Here is a 25299-nt window from a genome sequence, read left to right on the forward strand (position 1 = left end):
CAACAAGGCTGAACTGCTGCCAAAGCAGTTCAGTGCAGTGTTAGGAAAGCTCTCTGTAAGAATAATTCAGCAACAAGGCTGGCCATGCAGGAATAGTGTGGTGACACACTTTCACTGACAACTGAGGCAAATGCCTGTGAGGGCTCAGGGTCTTATTGCAATGGGCAAAGGTGGCATAAATGACCTTTGAGATATTTCCATTTTTTCAGTCCATGACAATGAACTTGTATATGTAGTTTCACAGCTGTGAATTCCACTTTATTTGCAGATCCTTTAACTTAGATGACTACAATGTATATTGTATACATATACATAGTGTACATGTATACATATATATACTGCATTTACAGATAGTAGTTTCTTGATGTGTGTGCTGGAGATAATTTAAGTCATGGATATCACCGACCTGCTTTCTGTTTGGTAACTGAAAACATGTGACTTTTTCTTCATATATTGACTTGTTGTCTTTCCAGTTAGTCCAGCTAAGAGTTAGCTACTCACAAACTACAAATATGTAACTCATGAAGGAATCCCAGTCTTGCTTGGGATATACACTGAATCTTGTTTCATATACTGAAATTTTTAACAGCAATCTTTACTTTTGTCTATACTATTGCAATAAAATTTAAAAAGTTCAGTGGTGAAAACAAGGTAATAAGTCACAGATGTTCTTCATCAGGAAATATGATGAACTAGTAATTACTGACATAGACTTCGTCTCGAGGAAAAATATACAATGTAGTTACAGATGCCAAGAAAATCAAATTAAGGAATGGTATTCTGTATTAGAAATTGCATAAGCAACAAATATCTTATTAACCTCTGTGCCTTTGTTGGAAATAAAGGAATAATAAAACATCTTAAAATGTTAACATTCATACACTGGCATCTATTTTTTTTTTTTTTGACTACAGGGCAGTTGATATAAAACACTTGGAGGTTTTCAAATTCTCTTTCTCTGCTCTCCCCTTCTCCCCCTCCTATTTCTATCTCTATTACTCACATTTACTGTTTAATAAAATCTGTATTATTGAGTTTGTCACATGATCTTCTTTGCACTTTAATTTGACAGAGGTATCTCTTAATAACCAGATCAGAATAGAGCAGTAGTTCAACACATGAGAAAAAATTCTGCTAATCAAGAGCTCTGTAGGACTCTAGTGATTGTGTTCAATAAATAGGACATTTACAACAAAATACGGCTTCATCAGCAATACATTCTTTAGCTGCCCACTGGACAGGCAGGTGGTCCAGAGCCAGATTCTGCTCAGAACCCAGGCAATTCATGCATCTTTGTCCACATCTTGTTATTTAGTCCTTCAGGCATCAACAGGGCCTGTGCAACACAGGAGAACAGCATGACTTCCAGAAGAACAGTACCCCAAAATCGGGATGTAGCCCATGACTTCTAAGTGGTGAGTTATCTGGTCTGATGACAAATACATGCACATCTCTGAGTTTTGTTGCATGATTTGCCAGACCTACCCAAGAAGGTGTATGATCCCCTCACATAAACACTGTCATATGTAACTACAAGTAAGTTTTGTTCATTTTTCATATAATTTAGATGACTCCACATAACACTATCCATGTTTCTCCAGAAAAAGGAAAAATCAGAAATTGACAAACACAGAAATTTATTAATTTTTAAAATTCTATTTAAAATATTCACTACAAGACTGTCTCAGAGGAAGGTTTGCTACCTAATCTTCACACACATACTTCAGAAACAGTTGGGCTTGTTTGAAGTGTGACTGTCACTTTCAAAACTAAATTATATTTGCTGATCCAGGTCTAGTGCTGTGAACAAAAGCTACACTTCAAACAACTCTAGTTGCCTTTGAGGTGCTGCAGAGCTCCTGTTTCTGTTTGAAGTTCATTGTCCTACCACATTACCACCAATTCAATGTTACATCTGTTCCCTTTTACTACATTGTGTCTACTTCTACTGACAACTAAATAAACAAGATAATAACAATAAACATGACAATGGTCAGGACAGAGTATATGTGACATCTTTGAGCTCTTCTCCTCAGAAGAGCTGTGTTTAGTATTACAGCTACCACCACAAAATATGATGGAGTCATATGAAGGGGATAGAAAATAAAAATTATCTTTCTAAGGTAATATGTTAGTGAAATTATGCTATGATTGAAACAATCACAAATGCTCACATAGAGACTATTAAATACTCCCAGAAGATATGTTTAAATCTCTAAAAAAGCTAAACTTAGACTATAATAGTCACGTAAATCCTGCAGAAAATGATACCTCAACAGTTCTCCATTCTCTGGGGAATGTATATGCTTTCCCACTAGTGAGAAAACAACCACTGGGACTTAGTCAAGTGTAGTGAAGAAAACAGCTAATTACATCAATCATGTTATACTTCACAAACTTTGATTTAGAGACATAATCCTCTCAGTCTGAAGCCCTAAAATCTGTGTCATCACAAGAAGATAATAGTCTAGAAAGTATTTAGCATGCAGCGAAAATATGTGGGCTCTATCTGTTTCAGGCAGACACCTAGCTCAGTCCTTGTAAATGCATATTGTTTGACAAGGGCTGTGACAAGGAGAAATGAAAGAATCCCAGGAATAAGAAACAAAGTGGTCTCTGGAGAAGACTCCAGAATGTCTTGTTTCCATCTGATGTCTACATCCCATAAAACACTGTCTCAGCTGTAGCCATGCACCCGCAACTCAGCCCAGGTTCAGCTCTCTCACACACACCACAGCTATCTCACTGCTCGTCTGTAAACTGTCTGTGGGTAATCTGGCATGAAAAATCCCTCTCTGGGTGCTTAAACCAGTTTGGAAAGGTAATGAATGCTTCAGTAAATTTGGGCAGAGCCCTCTGTGGTGTCTCGACCTGCTTGACGAACGGGAAATCTGACTTGGTGTGCCAAAATGCTTTCTGCCTGTGCTATATTTAGCATGTAACCATCACATTACTAAAAGTCCTAAAGATATTTATGTAGGTAGTCATCTATTTTAGCACTACTGGCATGCAAGAAAATCAGTTCACATTACAGAACTGGAGATAACACCTTGCAGCACCTCTTTTCCTTCTCATCTTTTTTGAATCAATTGGTTTTCAATATTCTGTAAAGCTGTGTCTTGTCTAAAATTTCCATTTCCAGCCTTTACTACCTAAAATTTTATTAGCAATTATGAGAAAGTAATTTTTATTTAAAGTGAAATACCTATTTCTTATGCCCTAAGAAAGAAATGTATTCTATGTACTTAAATTCTTTACATTTTTGAGTTATTTTTCAGCTGCACTCAGTGGAAAAAAAAGAAAAAAGAAACAAGAAAAGAAGAAAAAAGACTAAAATAATTAAAATGCAGTGACAGCATTTCAGTGTTCATTACCCCCTTAGACCTTTATGGAAAAAACCCCAACCTCCTCCACTCCCCAAACTCCCAACAAACCAAATCCCAAAGCATTGCAATCATATCAAAACACTTTCTCAGCTCAAAAAACCCCACTTTCTCAGGCATGAGAACAGAAGGAGGAAACTTTGCAAAAACAGAGGGCATAAAAAGGCTATCCTTTTATGCCTGCATAAAGTGCATCTTTGCACTTTAGTTACGTAGGCAATCGAGCCCATAACTGTAGAAATAAAATACTTGAAAACATCCTTGCCCTCTGATCATGTTGAGCTTTGCATAAAGTTTTATTTACTCTTTTGCCTCAGGGTGCCATTCAACTTGATTTAAATTTTTTCTAAAATCATGTGGAGAGTCAAAAAATTTTGCCTGTTATTGCATAGCTTATGTAAAACTGTATGAATATACGTGCATGCACCATTCACTAGATCTTCAAATAATGTTATGCATAGGGAATGAGATATTAACTTTTTATTTAAAAATTTGGATAAAATTTCTTTATTCTCTGTAGACCTCCTCTGTAATAAGTGAATAGTATTTCATGGATTTCTTTATAAAACATTTAAAAAACAAATTTTGTTTTGGTTATCAGACAGCTAATGAGGTAATGGACAGAATCATTCATATGACTGATGCCTTCTTCACCCTTACTCTGTGCAGTATCATAATTTTAGTTTTATCTGTTGATGACATTTTCTCATAAGGACTTCTGTATTTCAGAGGACTTGACCAAACCCATGAATTTTAGAAAATTCACTTCTTATCTGAATGTGGTTAACTGGACTTGTTAAGGGAAAAGGGAGAAATGTACATACAAATTGCTGTTTTTTTGTTCTTCCAAGAATATTTGCTGTAATTTGCAATATTGCTGATTCTGTGTGATTACTCAATGAACCTCTACCATGAAATGAAGCTCGGAGAAGACAGACAAGGATGATAAACCCATGAAGCTTAAAAAAGAATTCTGGAAGTAGCCACAGCTATCATATAGGAATTTAACTCAACACCATGGGGACCAGTGTTGAGGACCATATTGCAGATAAATGGCTGTGTCAGTTGAGGGTCACCTTGTCATGTACTTGGACTTTTCTAAAATAATAGAAAACCTTATTTTCCTGAGCCAGACAGATCAGCACAGGGAGCTGTATTTATGGCTCAACTCAAAAATTATAAATACAGAGCAAATAGCAAAAGTGACTTTGAAGAGAGCAACAGGTTTAAGCTGAATTCAACCTATGCATTCCCTTCCAGCAAGCAGAATTGCCCAGTGTAATGATTTCAGATGTCTCTTTTAAAAGTCACTCAGGCCTAGAAGTCCATTAGTTAAACCTCTTCTGAAGGGAAAAGAACTAAACTATCAAAACTTGACACAGAAAGTTGATACTTTCATGTAGGTTTAAAATATTAATAAACCATAATATATCATTCCATGCCTACAGAGGTTTGGAAAGTTTTGCCATCAGCAGTACAATACTTGGAAAGGCCTTCTCATTGAGGTCAAAAATACTGAATATTGTCTTTGGCTGATCCAAGTGAAAATAATAAAACTTTCCCTTCAGTTCTTATGCTATAACACTTCACGTAAAGAAAAAAATTATTTTGTATTAGGCAATTTCTATAAATTTGCACTAGAAACCCTACCTCAAGGCCTATTTTATCCTACTGTGTAAAAGCACAAAAAGATATGCTTTCTTTCCAACGGAAGTTACAAACTAAATACAAAAAAAGAAGCAGTAAATTGAGAGGGACAAGGCAGAGACAACATGACAGATAATTGGCTTCAGCTATATAATGCATAATCAATTTTCCTGGTAAATCAACTGGAATGGGAAAAGACAGACATCACAGCCACCTGCGTTGACAAACAAATAGCAATCCCTGTGGAGAGCTGGATGCTACACCTTCATACAGTAAATCTAGAGTTTGCTGGGTCTGTATTCCGTGGTGTGTGTGCTCTCCTTCAGTGCTTTGATTGCTGCCACCTCCTTTACAGAGTTTTGGACCATCAACATGGGCCATGCTCACCTTTATGTCAAAATAACATTGTGACTATAAACACAGGAAATGCATTTCTCCTTCTTCTGAGTAAGGTCTTCTTTCCAGCAAAATGAAGCAGCTCTTAAAAGTGCATTGAGCTGCAAGCAGGAAAGCAAGCAAACAAAATAATGGCAGAGATATGAACAGTAACTGAAACCAATGGGAATAAAACTAAAATATGCAAACAGCAACAGTCTGTAATTCCCAAGTTGCAGAAGGAGCTGTTCATACAAGTGGCAGAATCAAAAAACTACTCTGCAGATGGCTGTTGTATCATCTGGTTGATATTTAAGACTCAAGAAGTCCTGCAGGGCCTTCTAGTCCCTGGCTCCCTCACTGTGCTAGGAATCCCCAAGTTTTTTCCCACAGCATTGACCCTTAATTTGTCTTCCTTGTCCTGATCTTGGGCAAATGCTGCCGTTCAGGCCAAATAAGTTCATTTATACAATCAGAACACTCCATCTGCTCTGTTTACAGCTGGAGGGTGCATGGTAACACAAGCTGTGGCAGGGATAGTATAAACAAGACCTCATCCTTGGTTTCCTCTCTAGAGTAAAGAAAGAAAGCACAGTTTGCTAGAGGCCAGTTCTTCATAAAAATTTAATTTTCCACACAACTCTCTATAAAACTTTTCCATTCCTCAGACATACTAATAAAAGAATAACCACAAAAATATGACAATATTTGTCATGTGGGAATAGACTATTTAAAGGCGCAGCCATGAAAAGGAGAGAATCACATGCCTTCAGGGATACCTTTGGAGTATTTTGGACTAGGTAAAAAATACAAATACAGTTCACACATCACAGTTACTAAAAAGGAATCATGCCACAACATAGTTCCTGAAAGGAACTGTCACCTTAAAGCATATTTTCTTTGTAGAAGTAACTAAATCTATTGAATGATGAAACCATGCCTAGATGTATGTCACCTGGACAGCTGGTTCTGGAGTCGGAGTTAAATGAGATCTTCCAACTCTACCATTGTAACAGCTTGGTCTTGTCCTCAAAGGGATGTCAGAGCAGGAAAATTAAGAGGAATGCTACACTACTCTTGGAGGTCATGAGACCAGACTGACAGACTATGTCACAGAGACCACATTTAAATCTCAATTCAGAAATACTAAAGAGATCTGACCTCTTAATCCTAATTTTACCCTTCATCCTGCTTTTAGCAGTTTCATTTGGATTTGTGTTCTGAATCAAAACAGATCTAAATGTGTGAGAGAAGAAAAATGAGGAAAAATTACCAGGTGACCGCCCAGACTCGTGACAGACCTTCCAGCTACAGCTCATGTTATTTATGACAAACTCTTGTTCTTTTAAACAGCCAGGCAGGTAACTCACATATAGATTAACTGGATCTAATTGAAAAAATACATATAGAAAAACTGCATCTTCTCAAATATAGCTATCAATCAAAATTGATTAATTTCCAAGATAAATACTGGTGCTTACCCAATATTTTAAAATCAATTGAGTTGAAGTGGTTAGTTCTCTAGCTATCTTGATCTGCTCTAAGAGAAATACCAAAGTCATTGTTTATGGAACAAATCAAAATGCATTATGAAACTGAGGATGAAATTTTAAGAAAATTATTGACCCGTGTAAGTTTAGGCTAATAACATTTAATTAATTTTCAAACTATTTTTCTCTATCAAAATAGTGGGTCAAAGAGACCAGGTCCAAATTTTCATCTGATGAAAATAAGCAAAATATATTGAAATCAATACTCAAACACTTACATAATTCACCAGAAAAATTAAACCATTTTAGAGCTACTTCTCTCTCTTTTGAAACCCAGTAAGACTTTTTGGCGATGCGCACAAGCTATTTTTATTTCTTTGATAATTTTGCAAAGTGAAAACAGTTATGCTTCTGTGCTTATAATCTTGTCACATTTTTGCTTCCCTTCCCCCTCTCCCTAGCAGGGATCATGCCCTTCAAGGGGAGGCACAGAATGATCTCATGACAAGAAGATATCAAGGACTTATGAGAGAAAACCAGCCTCCCAGCACAAGTTCTGCATCTAAATCTGAGCTGACATCCATATCTTAACTGATTCAATTCTTCAAAGTTGATCTATCTACTCCTCAAGTGCAGTATTAGCTGAATCCATAAACCATGGTAAAATTTAAAAATTGGTTATGATCCTCACCTGGAGAACATGGTCATGGAGAGGATAGAAGAAATTAAACAAGGGTTTTGCTTCAAAGATATTTTACAAATTAGTGTTTAAAAATGAAGACACTAATTACTTTATGTAAAATTTCTTATGATTTCTTACTATCCAATTTCCAGAATTATATTAATACTACTTGGAAACTGGAAATTTAAGCAGAGGCAGGCTAATGCTAAGAAGATTTTAAAACTAAGATCTGAAAAGGATCTTCAGTTTGAATAAAATCTGCAATATGTCCAATTGTAAAAATAATAAAACCAAGAAATAGCTGAATATGAATCAAAATTAAGAAGTCATGCTAGTAAAATAGATGTCTTATTTGTCCCAGGAATAATCTATTCACATAGAAAAATCTATATTTAAGAGAAAGAAAGTTCAGCAGATCACAGTATCCCTTGCAAGAAGTATCTTCACTAGCTTTCTTTCTGCTTGCTTGCCCCAAAATGTGGGTTTTTTTCCTCTCTGTTTCACTATTAAATACCTTATTTCAAATCATCTGCCTCCTCACATTTCTCTTTTACTCTATAATTATGCCTTTGCCTACATAAAATACAAGAGAGAATAGTGACATAAGAAGCCAGTTCATGCTAGCAATTTGATATTGTTTGGTGTCTAAAACATGTAATCTGGGGAATAGAGCTATCTTTATAAAAAAAAAAATTGATACAGAATGATTAGATATAAGACAGATTGGACAAAAATAACTGATGGATAATAAACTTTCCTGAAGATTTTTTTGGGAATTTTTTTGTTTTCAGTTTTTTCTTTTTTTGTTCATTTTGGGCTTGTTTCATTTACTTTGATTAAAAGGTATTTACAATTTAATCAGAAAATAAGAAAGTTGCAAAATTCATTTTATCACCTAGGTAACTTTTACTAGGCTTACTACATACATATGAATGAAATAACAATGGTACAATTCAAAGGTCAGGGGTAATTCAAAATCTACAGAAGGATCATATTGCCATTTCTGGTTTGTTTGCAAACATCAATTACTTCACATTGCAGCAGCATGAGAATATAAATGTGCCATTGGAAGGTGAGTTTCTCTAAATTTCTTTTAATGGTATGTCCTTAATGCTCAAGAAAATAACTACGCTGTATTTTAGATAGACTGCCTAGAGTTCTCACGGTATAGATTTTCCCCGTGCATTTCCTCTGGGAAACTGAAATCAAGTTTAATCCTTGCCTTAATATTATATTCCATCATTATTGTATAAAGCATTTGTGCATTTTAAAGCCAGCCACTTCCTTGAGGCACCAAGGAAACCTCAGGACACAATCTTTGGTGCAAGCTTTTTCCTCTGGTCTGTCACTTGCAATATCAGTACACTTTCCAATTTCTTCTAACTCCAGTCTGCTGTAAGCATGAAACAAGTGCTTAAGTAATGCTGACCTTTGAAATAATTCTTTTTTTTTCTCGGGGCATGTTTGTTTCTCCTTCTAGAGGACAACTATTAGCAATTTAATAAACCAGAACTATTGGCTGGGAAAACAATTACAACAAAATTTCCATCTCACCACTCAGAATGTAATATATTGCCATATATAGTTACAGTAAAAGGGTTATACTGGAAGAGTGTAAGAGTATTATTTAAGTGCCAGTAGCAGGATTACTGTTGTCTAGAAGCTGAGCTCTTACCAAATAGAGTGATTGAACTAGCAGTTAGGGACTTTCCCTTAAATATTTAATTAAGTGCAACATATAGCTTGGTGTGACATTGATTATTTTACTGGCTTGGAACTAATCCATAAGTCTAAAGAATTCACAAGTATATTTGATAATACAACCTCTATAAATTCCCAAAGTGGAAGGAATGATTTTCTCATCAACATGTTAGATGTGCCTGATACACAGCATCAAATCTGGGCTGAACAGAGAACTAGAAGCAGAAATGTCCAGACCACATGACAAGTGCCACCTGCCATACCATCATTTAGGGTTTCCACTGCTGGAACTCAAGATACCTTAGGAAGGGGCACCTCTCTCCCACTTTAGGCCTATCTGAGACATCTTTCCAATGAAACATCACATTTACATGAAAATGTCTGCCTTTTCAGTTAGGAGAACTGTGCCATTAAAATTTCCTTCTCTTTCTCCTTGATCTCAGGTCCGTTCCTCCCCCACAGCCACCAGCCCCCTGTTCCCACTGGTGTCCGTGATCCCCCACCAGCTTCCATACTCCATGCTTAATAAATCATAATTATTTTCCCCCTTCCTGTCCATGGCTGCCCTTTTCAATTCCATTATTTGTTTTTTTCTGGTCCAGAAACTTTTTCCCTAGGAGAGCTTCCTCCTCTGCCTCCACTTGGTTCCAGCAACAGCATCACAACAGCAAGAAAAGTTCCCAGCTCCACTAAGCAAAAGCTGTTCACCATAAACATTGTGTATTGCTAAGCACAGAAATAATCTGAATCTGAGCTGATTTATTTTTCACACGTCCTGAGATGGGTGGCATTCTTTTATTCTTTCAAAGGAATTTGCCAACCGCCTTTTGCCGAATGAGTTATTTCTCTGTCATTAACAGCTGATAGCTCTTCTGTATCCCCTTCTGCAGGACAAATGCAAAGTACAGGAGAGTAGTAAAGTATCTAGAAGCATCGCTGTCATCTAGAAAATTATTTCCTGTACATTAGATCTCTGCCATGAAAAGATTTTGTCCCACCTGTTCTCTGGTGATAGTGCTAAGATTTTTCTCAGCAATAATCCAAAGGAAAAATGTTACCAAACCAATGAAAACCCGCTCTTCTCCCCAAAGCATTGTTCTTTCCAAATCTAGATCTTCCTTCCAGCTCCTCTAGGGAGCTACAGCCTGTGGTGTGCAATAACTTAGATATCATCTGAGAATTGTTTCTTGCAAATCCTTCTACAATTGTGAATACCTGATTTCCATTTTGCACTTTTCAATCCCTCAAATCAATGCACTGGGCCTGAGTCAGGCTGAGTGCCATGGGAAACTGTTGGAATGCTTGCAAAGCTATGCCAGGACATGAAGCTGTGCATGTAAGAGCATTTACCAGGAGGGTGCTGCCACATACTTGAGGATGAGGACACCCCACTGTTGCCAAGGCATACACTTGCCAGCAATACATCTCCCCAGCTGAAAAGCATTGCTGCTGTCTCTTTCTAGGCCCTGATTTAACACACTTGGCACGGCTGGCCCAGCAGCAGACCTGCCAGTTGGTTGCCTGTCACGAGATCTGAAGCAGAAGCAGAAATATTTGGCTGCACAGTTGGATTTGCTGGCCCTGTGGCAGGGAAGTGAGAGGTGAGGGCCAAAGATTAGTGCCATGCTGAAAATATAGAGCTGCACAATCACTGTCACTGAGAAAGAAATCAAAACTGCTTTTCTTTTTGCAAGTTTATTTGTGAATTAAGTAACTCCAGAAGACTTTAAACTATGGAGTTTGTGAAAACTTGAGAAAAGAAACCTCCCTGCAATTCTTTTTTCCTTCCATGGACATAAGTAAGACACCTATGTGTCAAGAGGGTCTGAGGCTTGAAAGTGTCAGGTGATCACATAAAATGGGTTTCTAGCTTCAGTGGTAGGTCACTGGTAAATCTCTGATTTCTATAAAGCTGGAAAATGAGCTGAAGCAGCTGAGCTGAAAGCTCAGGGTGCTTTCATAACAATCTGAGAAAGGTTGGAGGCCTGTAATTATATTTTGGCTTCCAACTTTTTTCTTCCTATCTGTAGCAGTTCTGGAGTACTTTTTCTTCTTGATCTCAGAAATGTTCCCAACATAGAAAAAAACCTCATTTCTTCTTCAGAATAAAGGCATTTGGCTTCAATTTAAGGAAAAGACATGCTCAGCTTATTCAAATGAACAAACTTATGGAAAAAAAACCAGGGTTTAATCCTTGATTAAAAAAACCTTGGAAATACAGTTATATTTTTGTATAGGTAGAAAAAAATATGCTGATATTTTAAGGCATCTGTATATTACCAACACTTTCACCCTCAGCCCCCTCCTTACTGCAACCCTCTCAAAAACCCTTTTGAAATACTGTAAAGAACTAAGCTTGCTGATGGATGAAAACCAGCAATTTTATAAGATGCTGCATAACTGCTGAATTTGAAAAAATATAAACAAATTGCTGTTTTCCTACAGAGCTCCTGTATAAAATGTCTATAGATATGCTCTACATGTTGGCTAAAGCCATAAAATAATAATAAAATATTGATGTTAAAAATTTAAGCACATTAAGCTTTGTAATGGATAAAAGTGACTACCCAAAAAACCCAGTCTGAATCACATATACTGGAATCCAAAAGACCCAGCATTTCAGAGTACTTACACTCTGAAACTTCTGATTAGCTCAAAGAATTTCTGAAGGCATGTATCTTGTTTAGACAAAACAAATGTGGCTTTACCATGAAAGAGGAGTGTTAAATTTGATGGCTCAAGAACAAGATGCATCGTGTTTGCACTTGATTCCAATTAAATAGTTTTCTTTCCAATCACATACAGTGAAGCATGTCTCATATACTATATAGCTCAATTTTGTTTTACAAAAGCACAGATTCAGGTTCTGTTCTGAGTAAAGAGACACAGCATGCTTAATATCTGTCACCATATTGTTTTGTATTTTGCTGTTTACATTTTCACTGTGGACCTTAAAGAGCGGTAAAGAAAAGGAGCATTAGTGCTGCAATTTTGCAGAAGCTCAGGGTCAGGCAGCCCCAGCAACTGGGTCTGCATACAAAGTGTCCTGTCTTTGTCTGTGCACTGCTTCCTGTCATCATGTAAAGGCACTGAGATATCTCAGTATGACAGACTGTCCTAACTGACTCTACATTCATCATTAATATTCATCCAGCCATTTTATAATGTATGTGTACTTTAAGCTTATATCTACTGATATTCTTATCAAGAAATGGTGTTTATGAACTATACAGCAATTGGAGTGGTTGTTTAAAGGCCAATCTATTCAAAACCACAGATAGACAGAATAATGATTTGGGATATCTTGCATGAAAAACAGCAAACCTAGCAGCTAATATCCTACTAAACAATACAGAGAAGAATAATCTGCAAAGTATTTTATGATTGTATAGAATATCCATTTCTTCCCTCAGCTTCTGCTGCATGAACAGTTGATAATAATGAAAAATAGAAAACAGAAAGTCTATTTGGGAATAAAGGTAAATTGAAGTCTATAATTATGAAGGTGTAAACTTCACAGAGCAACAGCACATAGATTAGAACTCTTAATATATGGGAACCTGTCCACAAAGTTGTACCTTGAAAACCACCATAATGGCTGAATTCTCAATTTTGAATATATCACAGCTTCTTCCAGAGCTTCAGCTTTATTGCAAGCCTTGCAATGTGTTTCCATTAGCAAAATTAAATACTACAAACCCTTTATATCTAAAAACCTGTTTACATTTGTTATTAATAACATTAAGAAATTTTACTCGGGCTTAAGAAAGCCTTTTTAAATATTTTAGCATATTTGTCTCATGAAACATCTATTCTATGTTTTCTTTATGGTTTTAGCATTCCAAACAGTGCTTCTATGTGAGTACTTCTAGAAATATATTTTGGGTCTGAGATAAGGAGCCAGAAAAGCCAAACCAAATGTATTGTGCCTTTCTGATTAAGTAACTGAGGTTTATAATTAATTAAAACTTATTATTAATGCCATGTAATTAAAAGGTTGAACCACTGCAAGATATACTGATTGAAAATTTTATGGTTTTAAGGCTATGGGCTGTAGTTATCCCTTACACAATAGGCAGAAATACAAAGTTGTGTTATTCACAGTAATTACATGAAACATTTCACAATAATGTAGCCCAATAATTGAAAATTATCCACACATTCAAACAATTTTGGCTGCAGGTTTGACAGCCTTAATGTCCACTGGGGTTGGCATTAAATGGCATAAAATAAATTATTTACTTAATTTTGTACTGGGGGGTTGGCATTAAATGGCATGAAATAAATTATTTACTTAATTTTGTACTAGTAAAGTAGAAATGACTTGCCTTCCTGTCCTCCCTTCAAGATGCTGAGTGAAAGGCTGAGTGCAGATTTCCACTTTTTGCTCTTGCTCGAGTGCATTTGGATGACATACAGGTGTTGACAGGGATTATATTCTATCTCTAAACAGGATTCTTTTATAACTCACAGAAATTTTGCTCATTCTTAATTATAAATTCAAAAATCATAGAATGATAAAATATTTGGGGTTGGAAAGGACCTTAAAGATCATCTAGCTCCAACCCCCTGCTACAGGCACGGGTACCTTCCACTAGAGCAGGTTGCTCAAAGAAAATTAAAAGATCACAAACCATTTTGAAGTAATAGCATGGACTTCTATAACTAAATTGGAAATAGTGCATTTTTACATGCTCATAATTTCTGCCATATTATTGTCTTTTTATATTACTAGCTATTGTCTGTCTATATCACTAGCTTCCATTACAAATGGTCCAATTTGCAAACTGGGATACTAAAATTGCACTGGAGAAGTTAAAGTCATGTTGAAAATCCATAAGAGATTGGAGATTAATCATACACTATGTATTGAGGAAGAGTTTTTCCTTTGCACAGAAGTATAAAAATGGAATCAAGCAGTACAAAAATATAGACAAGAATTTATAATATTGATCTATTCCACAAATGTATGCAGAAATCCACAATGATTCAGATGGTCAGATGCAGTATCTTCTAAGAATGTAGTGTAAAGAATTTCTCTTTGTTTCCTTAAAAGCACAAACTTTCCAGAAAAAAGACTGGTTTGAGATTATTTTCCCAGACAGGGAGGACAAATTCATTTACCAATAATAAATCACAGCATTTTCTCTTTTATATATTAGTTACTTTAACTAGATTGTGCTTGTTCTTTGATTATTTGCTATATCTTCAAAGAACTTAATGGGATGGAAGTGTTTATTCAGAATTACAGCTGCCAGTTCCCCTATAAATATGATAATCTTTAGTTGAAAAATAAATTAGTAAACACATTACATGATAAAAAATAGCTTCTATAAAAGTCAGAGCCACAGTCTTTTCTCAAGAGTTCATCCCAATTTTCATTAATGCTTCCCCATTAATGTATAAGAGTTCAATTTTGTCCCAATGACTTTCCATTATCTAAATAGTTTTAGTTTAAAAAGACAAATGACTTATTATACTACAAGTGAATAATTTGCTTCCTTTCTTAACCAGATATATCACTAATTCTACCTTTCATAAGTAATAACTCCCCCCCCTCCTTCTATTTTAAGTCATAGTATACATTTGCCTAAGTAATGAAAATGAAATTACCTTCCTTCCACATTTATTATTACACATCTTCACATCAAAATGCAATTTAGGACAAGGTTAAGTAGAATGAAGATAGCCTCTCATTGCTTTCCTCATTTTGTCTATTGCTATTCTACTGATTTCAACTGACAGGAGCATTGAGCTGGTTGGGAAGCAAGGTAAATGCAGAAGGTACTATGAATATATTATCATCATCTTTATTTAGCTGCACCATCAAACCATATATGAAAGAATTACAGCAATTTGGGAATTTTGATAGGCTGAGACCTCACTTGTAGTACAATATTCATTGACCCTGAAATACATAATGTGAAGTAACCTCGAGATGCACAAAAAAGGGGCAACAAAATATCAAATTCACATAAGGAGGCTTCACATTTAAATTACGCAAAAAACCAAGATATTTTGAACATACATTAGGGCAGGATATGGTCCTTTGAATGTTATTCTCAATGCTCGTACCAGCAGCAACCGTCATCTGCAAAAGGGGGCAACAGAGATTCTGCTGAATGGAACAGAATTTTGTACAGTACTACAGTTTACTTAAATTACACCATACTAACAGATGAATGTGATCATTCAAACAAGCTTATCCAAGAGAACACTGATGTGGCTCAACTGAAATTCACATAAAGAAATTGAAAGTATTGTTACATCTCCTGGCTCATGAAGTACTGAGAACAACCAAATGGTAGATCACTTTGGTGTTCTGCGTTCACAGAAGTGGTCTCTGAAGCACTGGACAGTCCAATAACCAGGGAGAAATAATCCCAGCTCCATGGCTGACTTCTGCCTGAAGTCTCTACACAAACTAAGAATTTTACCTGTTTGTGAGGTTTGAAGAAAGTAGGACCTTCTCCCCCATATTTAAATGTCTTATGGAAAAACATCAACATCAATAAACCTTTTTAAAATATTAGGAGCAATTTACCTGATAAATTGATAATTTTTTCATGCTCAGACTTCCTTCTTCCATCAAACAATCATAAGAGTATAAAAATAGCAGGAAAGAAGCTATCTGCCTTTAAAAAATCTGGAAGTCCCTTCAGCTCCTGAAGAATGTATTTCAGCATTGAATGCTGTTTTTCCTCCTTTTTACCTCCTTTCTAATTTATTTCTGCAGAGCCCAATAAATAACAATTTTCTTTAGATAGACCTTGACTAGTAGGCAATCTGACCAGGCAGTATTTCTTCTGATTTCAAAATTTCCTTAAGAAATTAACAGCAGACATTTTTGAAAATTCTGGATGCAAAAACCCCACCATTTCTAGACTAAACTTTTAAACAATTTCTTTCCACTACTGAGAGCATATGTAACAATACATACAATGTTCATGCTAATAATAGTTGAGCTTAATCATTTCTCAAAGTAAATATTGACCTAAGATTTATTTCTGTGATTATTTACCAACTCAATAGAGTAAACCTGGTATTTAAAGCAGGCAAAAATACAGTATATATTACTTGGATTCAAGTATTTTTAACATATGGAAAACACAACTTACTGCAAGATGTGTTTTACAATGAATTTACTATTATAATTTGAGGAAGTTAAACCTGATTGGATATTACAGTTTACTTTTGCAGTAAACAAAAATGTGCACATTATCAATATAATTAAAAACACCCACAGGCAAGTTTCCATGCCCATCTATCTTCAAATCACATATTTGCTATGATCCTCACATTTTGATTTATAACAATTTTAAATACTGGAAATACTTTTAAACTTTCAGTCTTTTAAAGGAGAATTATGCAGTCATATAGATAAAAAAAAATCTTGAATTTTAAGAAAAACTCCCTGTATGCTGACAAGTTCTTATCTTGTTTCTGTCAGATTTCCCTTTAGATTTACAGCCTTAAATATTTGAAAACATTTTTATAATGCTATTCTCTTTACTTAAAAGATATTTCATTTCATACAGAGGATCAACTTTAGAAAAGATAATTTCCATGCAAAGCAATTCACGTTAATTCATGTATCATGTTCAGATGTATTTATACCACCACTGTTCCAGAATTTTTCAAGGAAAACACAAAACATATTATATTAGCATGGCACTGTTTTAAATAAACAATACTTCAGCACAAGTAAACACACACATTATAAATTTTACCCATTCAGTCTCGTGCATCTTTATTTAATCATGGTTCAATGGTTCATAAATTACATCTCTGTGTGTATGTGTGTGTATATATATATCTATATACACACACAACACTACTAAAAATGTTGAAACAAATGCTTTTGGAATAAATTTTTTCACATTTTAATTTCCATATGTCTGATACATGACTTTTCTGAAAATTTTGCACTTATGTTCAAAAAGGTAGATCTACTGTATACTTTTGACTGCTGCATCTGAGCTCTATTAACTAATTTATTCTTGCTGTTCACTGTTAACAGCGATATTCTCTGAGTAACTTTATCATAACTTTTCAAATTATCTTGTAAACAATTTCCCCCCTCTTTCCCCTTGTAAAACTGAGGAATACTCACAAAAGACATAGTGACAAAAAGTATAAAATTAATTCTGTTGAATGCAATTCTAGCAGCTGATGGGGTTTAAGTCCAGTATTTTGACTCTTCGGAAACTTAACACAGTTGGGAATGAGTGATCCCTGATACTTCAATACTGTAAGGTCATTTCCTTATAGCCATAGTAATTTCCTATCCAAAATGTCAAGTGTAAGAAAAGTGAAATAAAAATATTCCATTAAAAGTATAAAATTGGTGCATGAATTCTAAAATTGTTTTTCTTCAAACAATGTATGTTGAGGCAAATGCATCATATTGTCATGAGGATATTATTGGCAATTGTTGGAGGTACAAAAAAATCTATGAAAGAGTTATGCATTTTAAGTAGTGCAGCAATTCCCATTCGGGCATGCTGATGAAATGTTTATTCTATTCAGGAATGTATCTAATGGTATAGAATCAACTTAGTATTTTGTACCTTAGTAACTACAACATATTTGAATTAATATTTATGACACTTCCTATTACAGTTTGGGCTTTCTCCTTTGGAAAATGTTTAACAGAGGAGAAAATTAAAGTTTAGCAGAGGAGAAAATAGGGTTAAAAGAGAGAGAAAATTCTGAAAATGAATTTCTAGAACATGCATATATTCTTGCTTGGGATGAGCACTTTGGCTACTATTTGCTGTAAACCACATGCAGGGGGACAGATCCTCAAGCTGCATCCTACTTAAGGACTTAAAACTATGTTTCCAGTCTCTGGAATTTGGATTTCCACATAGAAGAGCCTTGTCTGAGGCTGTGACACTTCTGAAAACATTTTCAGAAAATACATTACCTATGAAATGCCCTCTTCTAGGTCACACACAGCCAAGCTACGCCTCCTGGAGTTTCCAACACTACACGAGACAATAATCACAAATAACAGCACACATATGCAGCAAACTGACCTGTCTTTCACAACCAGATGGAAATAGTGACAAAGGACTTATGAGACTATAATTTCAAGTTTCTGTGGAAGCAATAAAATTAAATGGAGTTTTACCTAATTCTCTAAATTAACCTAAAAGAATTAGGTCAAAATTCATTAATCCCAACACTGGTATTCCTAACCTTCAAACATGAAGCAACTGCATTTTCAACTAGTTACTTACACTGGACTTACAAGCAGTCTTGCTATCCAGGTCACATGAAGAAGAACATATTTTCCTAAGCACCAACATCATAAAAATCCAAACCTCCTTAGCTAGTCCCCAGTCAAAGCTCTGGCAAAGCAGGAAATCCTGCACCCAGTTATGATATGAGCAGTACAACTCTATTTTCAAGGCCACATACAAAATAAGGACAGGGAATATAGAAGAAAGTCAGATTTTATAAAAATGGTATGGAAAGCTGCTGAAAAATTCGAAGATACTCACTGAATAAACTTAATTTGTTACAATATTGAATAAACGAGGGCAGAATCTCTCCCAGGATTTTTTGATTCTATAATGAAGATTTCGGACAGGTGGAATCTACTAGATAGAAAATAATGACAATCCTGCTCTCAGAAATAAAAAAAGTATCCCTTGGAAAAATATTTGTACAGATGTATGCACACACACTATGCATAAATAAATATTATGTCTGATGATGATAGTCTCCAGGCAAAAAACCAAAAGTATAAAGAAGTAACAAAAACCACCTATAAGCAATCTATATCAACAGAGCTCTCTGGTATTTCTGTTGACCTGTACACACTTTGTCCATGGGAGTACTCCCACTGAACTACTGGGAACTTCCTATCAAAAACTGCCAAGATCTATTCCTTAAAACCTAATACATAGAAAGGCAGACCTTGCAGTCTGCACAATAGTCTTGCCACAATATTGTTACATGACAGAACAAGGTAAGCTAATACCTTATTAAGCACTTCAAAGAGAAAATAAGATTCAGAAATATTTATTTACCTGTATCTAACTGAACTTTCTAATTATTCTTTGATTAATCCCTTTAAAAAATTATTTCAATAAAATCACCACAGTTAAAATAAAATCTTACATTTACACTATAAAATATCTACAATATTCTTGTAGGAGATGCTTATTACAATGAATGAAGATTCAGAACAGTGATTACAGAAGCAGAGTTTGAGTTCATATATCCATTAAAACATCTAGATTGAGCCTTTGTGCTTTACCAAGGCACAGAAATAATTCAGGCATGCATTCCATCATTAAAAATTTACTTAATAAAAAGACTCTAAAATGGAACTGTCTGAATTGCTCCTATTCAAGAAAGAAAAATATATTACCTTTCCTTTCCTTCCTAATTGTCAGAATTTCCTCCATGTAAAGTCATCTCAGACAAGAAGGTTGTTATTTGTTTTTTGGCTTTTTTTTTGCAAGTACAGAAAACGGAGAACACGCTCATTTCACAGAGGCACAGAATCATCAAGGTTAAAAGAGACCTTCAAGATCATCTAGTCTGGCCATCAAGAACCTGTCACCACCATGAACACCCCTCAGCCATATCGCCAAATGCCAAAGACAGACACCTCTTCTTGAGAGCCTCCCCGGACAGCAACTCCACCACCTTCCTGGGCAACTCATTCCAATGCCTAACCACTCTTTCAGTGAAAAAAATTGTACTAATATCTAATCTGAACCTCCTCAGGAGTGGCAACTTTAGGTCATTTCCTCACATCCTTTCACTTGAGACATAGCAGAAGAGTTGTATCCCCACCTGGCTATAACCTCCCTTCAAATAGCTAAGCTAAACAACTACAGGTCCCTCATTGGACTTGTGGTTCAGATCCTTTGCCAGCTTTATTGTCCTTCTTTGAAAATGCTCCAGCACCTCATTGTCCTTTTTTGAAATTCCATATTGTATAAAAATATGAAACTATAAGAGCATTGCACAAATATGGAATCCAAGACATTTTTTGTGTTACCCTGGACAGTGTTATATTGATTGGTTTTCAAACTAGGTCTGTGGAAATCATGCTGGCTACTCTTTTGCTCTGTCTAATGACGTGTGAACTCTTTTTATGTTTCAGGTTCAATTCCAAGTCATTTTATCGATGACTGGCATGGAAAAGGAGAAGGGAGGGGAGGGGTGGGGGAGTGAAAGAGAAAAATAAAAGAAAGAATAAATTAATAACCAAAGACACCTACAGTGTTTTCCCGCACTCCCTGAAATCCTGCTCCTATAATGAACCAGCTACCAGACCTGCCCTCAGCCTACAGTACTAATCTCTCTTGTCCAGGCTGTGAGGAAGGAAGAGACAGCAGTTCACACACGTGTACATACTGCCCTGCAAAAAGACAAGCACTATTTAGGAAGATGTGTTTAGACTGATGCTAAACTGTGCACATGGTCCCTGGAGAACAGACCTGCTGAGAGATCCAGGTCAGATGGAACTCGAGCACAACTGAGGAGCCTATACAGGTCTCAGAAATCTCACAGATCTTGTGAAAGAGAGAAATCTTACAAGGATCACAGGGACTATCAGAGTTCTGTTAAAGACAAAACTAAGAAACACATTCAAAACACAGTGAATCACACTTGCTTGAATTTAAAAAATCTTTGTGTCCTATAGTCTCATTCTTACTGTATGACTACAGCAGAGAGAAAAGCCAAACCCATGCCTAAATAGTTCTCTACAGCCTCACACAACTTTGATTGCCCCATAAAGGCCAGGTGACACCTATTCAAAATCTGCTCCTCTTTGACTCCTCAGATTTCTGCATAGGGGAAAAAAAAACCAAAAAAACAACCAAACAAGACAGTGAATCACTTGTTTGGCAGTAATGCATATTTCCCTCATTTTCCTGAAGGTATGTGCCAGCACATCCAGTTTCCTCCAGAGGGACAGTTTGCCCTCTGATCACCTGGAAGCAGGGAAGAGAAGGAAATGTGCCCTTGGGTGAGTGCAGAATTCAGCCCTTGGGCACCATTCTGTTCTGCCTGGGCTCTAGAACACAAGTATTTTGTATGACTGGGAGCAAACAAAAAGGAGCAACTGGTACCTCATTTATAACTATAACTTCATTCTACAAGCCCAGGAAATATGGCTAACACACAATTTTTCATAGTCTGTCCCCTCAAGAGAAAATATGTCTACAGATACATTGATATCTGAAGTCTGGAAAGCATTTTGGTTGAACTGTTCTTAGCTTGATTTTTCTTTTAAGTGTTTATCCTTCTAGATAAGATACTGCTTAAAAAATACAGCTTGCCCTTGAAGATACGAATGGGAGAGGCATAGATAGTGGTAATTCCTTGGGGATTTAATGCTACTCTGTTGGATCAGCTTCTAAGCAATCCCTCTCACTGTACAGCACTTTTAAGGTCCTGAACAGGTCAGGGCTATCACATAAAATCCTGCTGACTTAAAGAAATTATTATTTAAAATCATCTGTATTATAAATTCCCACTAGCTTTGCTAGGCACTTTGCAAGTATAGCTCTGAGAATATTTCTTTTATGAACAGACTGAGATACATGTGCAACGTTTCCAAGCACTCTGCTGCTTTTACTTCATTTACTTTTTCATGTGAGTATAGAAGCCTAACACAGATTTCAGGTACAGTATTTTTCTTTGCATTTAAATATCTCCTTCCCAGTTTTTTTATATACCAAGAGGCACCCCAATACCAAACAAACATACAGTGTGCAATGATACATTCAGAATTTACACACAGTTTCAAGAATTGAGTGTGATTATGATGCTGCCAAGCAGCATAAAGTGCAAATTAACAAGATTTCGGTCTTTTTCCTGGTTGCTCATAATGTTTTGGGCAACAACCAGATGTCAGAAATCAGTTCAGCTTCACATTAACATCATTTGAAAAATGAACAGTGGCAGATGCAGGCAGTGAAACTACACCGTGGAAAGACAGACCTAAGGTGGAGGATATCAGTGGAGATGAGTGGAAGCATTTACATACAAAATAAATAAGTTGTAGGTGAAGAAGAGCCTGAACCAGAAGTCTTTTTTTTTACTGCCTCCTGAAAGAATTTGAAAATTAGAGTACCTATGGGATTGAAAACTATTATTTGCATTAGATCTTAGATATAGTTTCACATTCTTGCATTGCAATAGGGCAGGGAAATTATCCCTGCCCTGGATCCCTGTCCACCCTGGACTTCTTTAAATAATTTAATCTCGGTGCAATAAAAAAAAATAACTTTTTGACCTGGTGCCTCTGAGGAGGGGCCCTGAGCAAAGGATGCCCTATGATTTTATACTCTCACAGTCCAAGAGGAGCAGTCTGGGGTCTGTGGGTTCCCACCTTGCCTCTGAGTTTCTGTCCCCAGGCACTGAACCTGCACACAGAGCTACCTGCTCTGAATGTATTCCTTAACACTATCTTAGGATGAAATGCACATAAAACTGGTTATTCCACTCCAGTAAATAGTTCAAATGTAAATTTCTACATTTGACCACTTGCCTAAGTTTGAGAGGTAGACAAGCCAGTCTTTCCACAAAAACTTCCATGAGAAACAGTATTGAGAAGAGCAATTAGAAAATGAAAGGAAATTCTAATTTTAAAGGAAAGATGTTAATTAAACATAAAACTTTGCAATTGAAGAAAACACACAGGACTATTTGTCTTTATGTATTAAACCAGCATGTTTATCCACAAAAACTTTTTTAAACTGTTTTAAACTGTCACTTTGGACACTGGTTTAAAATTCAACACCGGACTGACTGAAAGCCTGAATTTAAAGAAGAAAATAAGCTTTGGGAACTTTTTGTTTAGTTTATTTTCTCCATACGAAACATTCCCTTCAGCTACTTGAAGCATAAATCAGACCAAATTTCCTCACAGAGTATGTTGGAAGAGCTAGGTCTTTTTAATGAAAATAAACAGAAATTGATGTTGAAAACCTGATGAAGATAATGACAAAGGTGCTTGAAGTTGTGTATACCAGACAACTTGAGGAAAATGAGACAGCTGGGTTCATCCATGACTCCTGTTTTCTTTGCTATGCTGCAGCAGGGACCAAGGAGTGGTCCAGGAAAGAAAGGGTTTCCTGACACCTATGATCATGCTTTGCACATAGATATTTTAAATAGCCAAGAACATGATCTTCAAGTGTAACAATAATTATCATGCCCACATAAAAGTGAGAAAACAGCACAGCTTAAAACACTAAATTCAGGAGCACAGACTTCACTAACTACAATGAAAAGAATGTAGTAAAAAGAGTAAAATATTACTCTGGCAACAATTATTCAAACAGCCAAAGAATTAATATCAAAGCATCACTGGAGAGATATTGGCCATGTTTTTCCTGTCTCACCTCTATAATAACATGAAAGTATCCAGATGCAGACAAAAGCAATCTTTTTGAGTACAGTGAACTGCATATACAGACAAATAAATATATAAAAACATAGGATCTCTTTTGCAAAACTGAGGTATTTTGTTGATTAGTGCAAAAAATCCAAATTTAAACCATGAGGATCTGACAACACTACTAATACAATTTTGTATTTTTAATAAAAATTAGAATTGCTTAACATTATCTGGGGCCTTAAAAATACAACTTTCTAATGTTTATTTTTTATAAATAAAAATTTTACATCTTATCACTGAAAAGTCAGCAAGTGTAACAACCTTGTGATTACACCTGTACATTGTGTCTGTCCTTCAAGTATTACTTTTATAATCTGTAAAGTGTTCATAAAACATAGCGAGAAAGGGAAAAGATAGACATGAGCTAGTAGGGCCCAGAAGAATCCCCATAAAGCACACAGCCAGCCATCATGATGGCTTAGGAAATTTGCCCCACTAAAAAGGTAACAGTTGAGACAGAGTAGATCAAAGAACCCTGATCAGCTAAAAGACCAGACCTCCAGAGAAGAAACAGAGAGCACAGATTAATAACTACCTGCTTATGACCGAGAATCTGTACAAAGAAAGATGAAATTGAATGATTTGCACACCTTATCTAATTTAAATGTAATTAAAGTTAAGAGCTCAAGATTCCTGACCCTTGAGGGAGAAAAACAGGTTGCTTCAAAGGCAACTCAATATCTGAGTGGATTAACTAAAATTAAATGGTTTGAATGTAGCATTGCCCTCTCAACCAAAAAACCACCAGCCTTGCTTCCTAAGAAATGACAAGTACAGACAAGGCATTTTGCTATTTAATTGCATCTTTTCTTGGCAAAACAGAATACTTTGCTTCAAAAAAGTTGTTTCCTCACCAATGTAGCATCATCTCACTGCTCACTGGCAAGGATGGGGAAGGAAAACTTTAGCAGGTGCTAAATACAGTGGACTTTCTGGCTGGTGCTGAAGATCATAGACCCATGTAATGGCTTGGGTTGGAAGCAACTTCAAAGTTCTTCTAGTTTCAACACCTTCCACTGGACCATGTTGCTCAGAACTCTATCTTATCTGGCCTTCAACACTTCCACAAAGGAGGCATTTACAAATTCTCTGTGCAATCTGTTCAAGTGCCTCACCAACCTCACAATAAAGAATTTCTTCCTAACATCCTGTCTAAATCTACTCTTTGTTTGAAGCCATTCCCCCTTGTTTTTTCCTGAATGTGCTCTTGTAAAGTCTCTCTCCATCCTTCCTGTAGGCGCCCTTCTGGTACTGGAAGGTCACAATTAGGCCACCCCAAAGCCTTCTCTGTTCCAGCCTGAACAATCCCAATTCTTTTAGCCTTTCTGCACAGGAGAGGTGCTGCACCCCCCAATCATCTTACTGGCCTCCTCCAACACCAATAAGTCAATGTCCTTCCTGTGCTGGAGACCCACCACATCTCTGACAGAGGGAGGCTTAGCTGAGTTTCCATCTCAAAATAAAAATGAGTTGCTAACTATTCATAAAGGACACCAAGAGAATATTCATTCAGATACCAAGAGAATGTCTAGACCCTCTCCAAAAGACCAGTGACAGCAATATTTTCCTTAGAGTGTATAAGGA

At 36.1% G+C, this 25299-nt stretch overlaps 1 protein-coding gene across 1 annotated transcript in view; it reads right to left on the reverse strand.

Annotated features, from left to right (window-relative positions):
• Positions 1-25299, reverse strand: part of PPFIA2 (PTPRF interacting protein alpha 2) — a 288359-nt gene that overhangs the window by 126093 nt on the left and 136967 nt on the right. The window contains exon 3 of the mRNA XM_054514951.1: positions 15307-15369. Within this exon, the coding sequence (XP_054370926.1) occupies positions 15307-15369 (63 nt within the window). The remainder of the gene's footprint in view (positions 1-15306; positions 15370-25299) is intronic.

The sequence above is a fragment of the Molothrus ater genome, chromosome 5 (genome assembly GCF_012460135.2).
Source record: "Molothrus ater isolate BHLD 08-10-18 breed brown headed cowbird chromosome 5, BPBGC_Mater_1.1, whole genome shotgun sequence".
NCBI classification, from domain to species: domain Eukaryota; kingdom Metazoa; phylum Chordata; class Aves; order Passeriformes; family Icteridae; genus Molothrus; species Molothrus ater.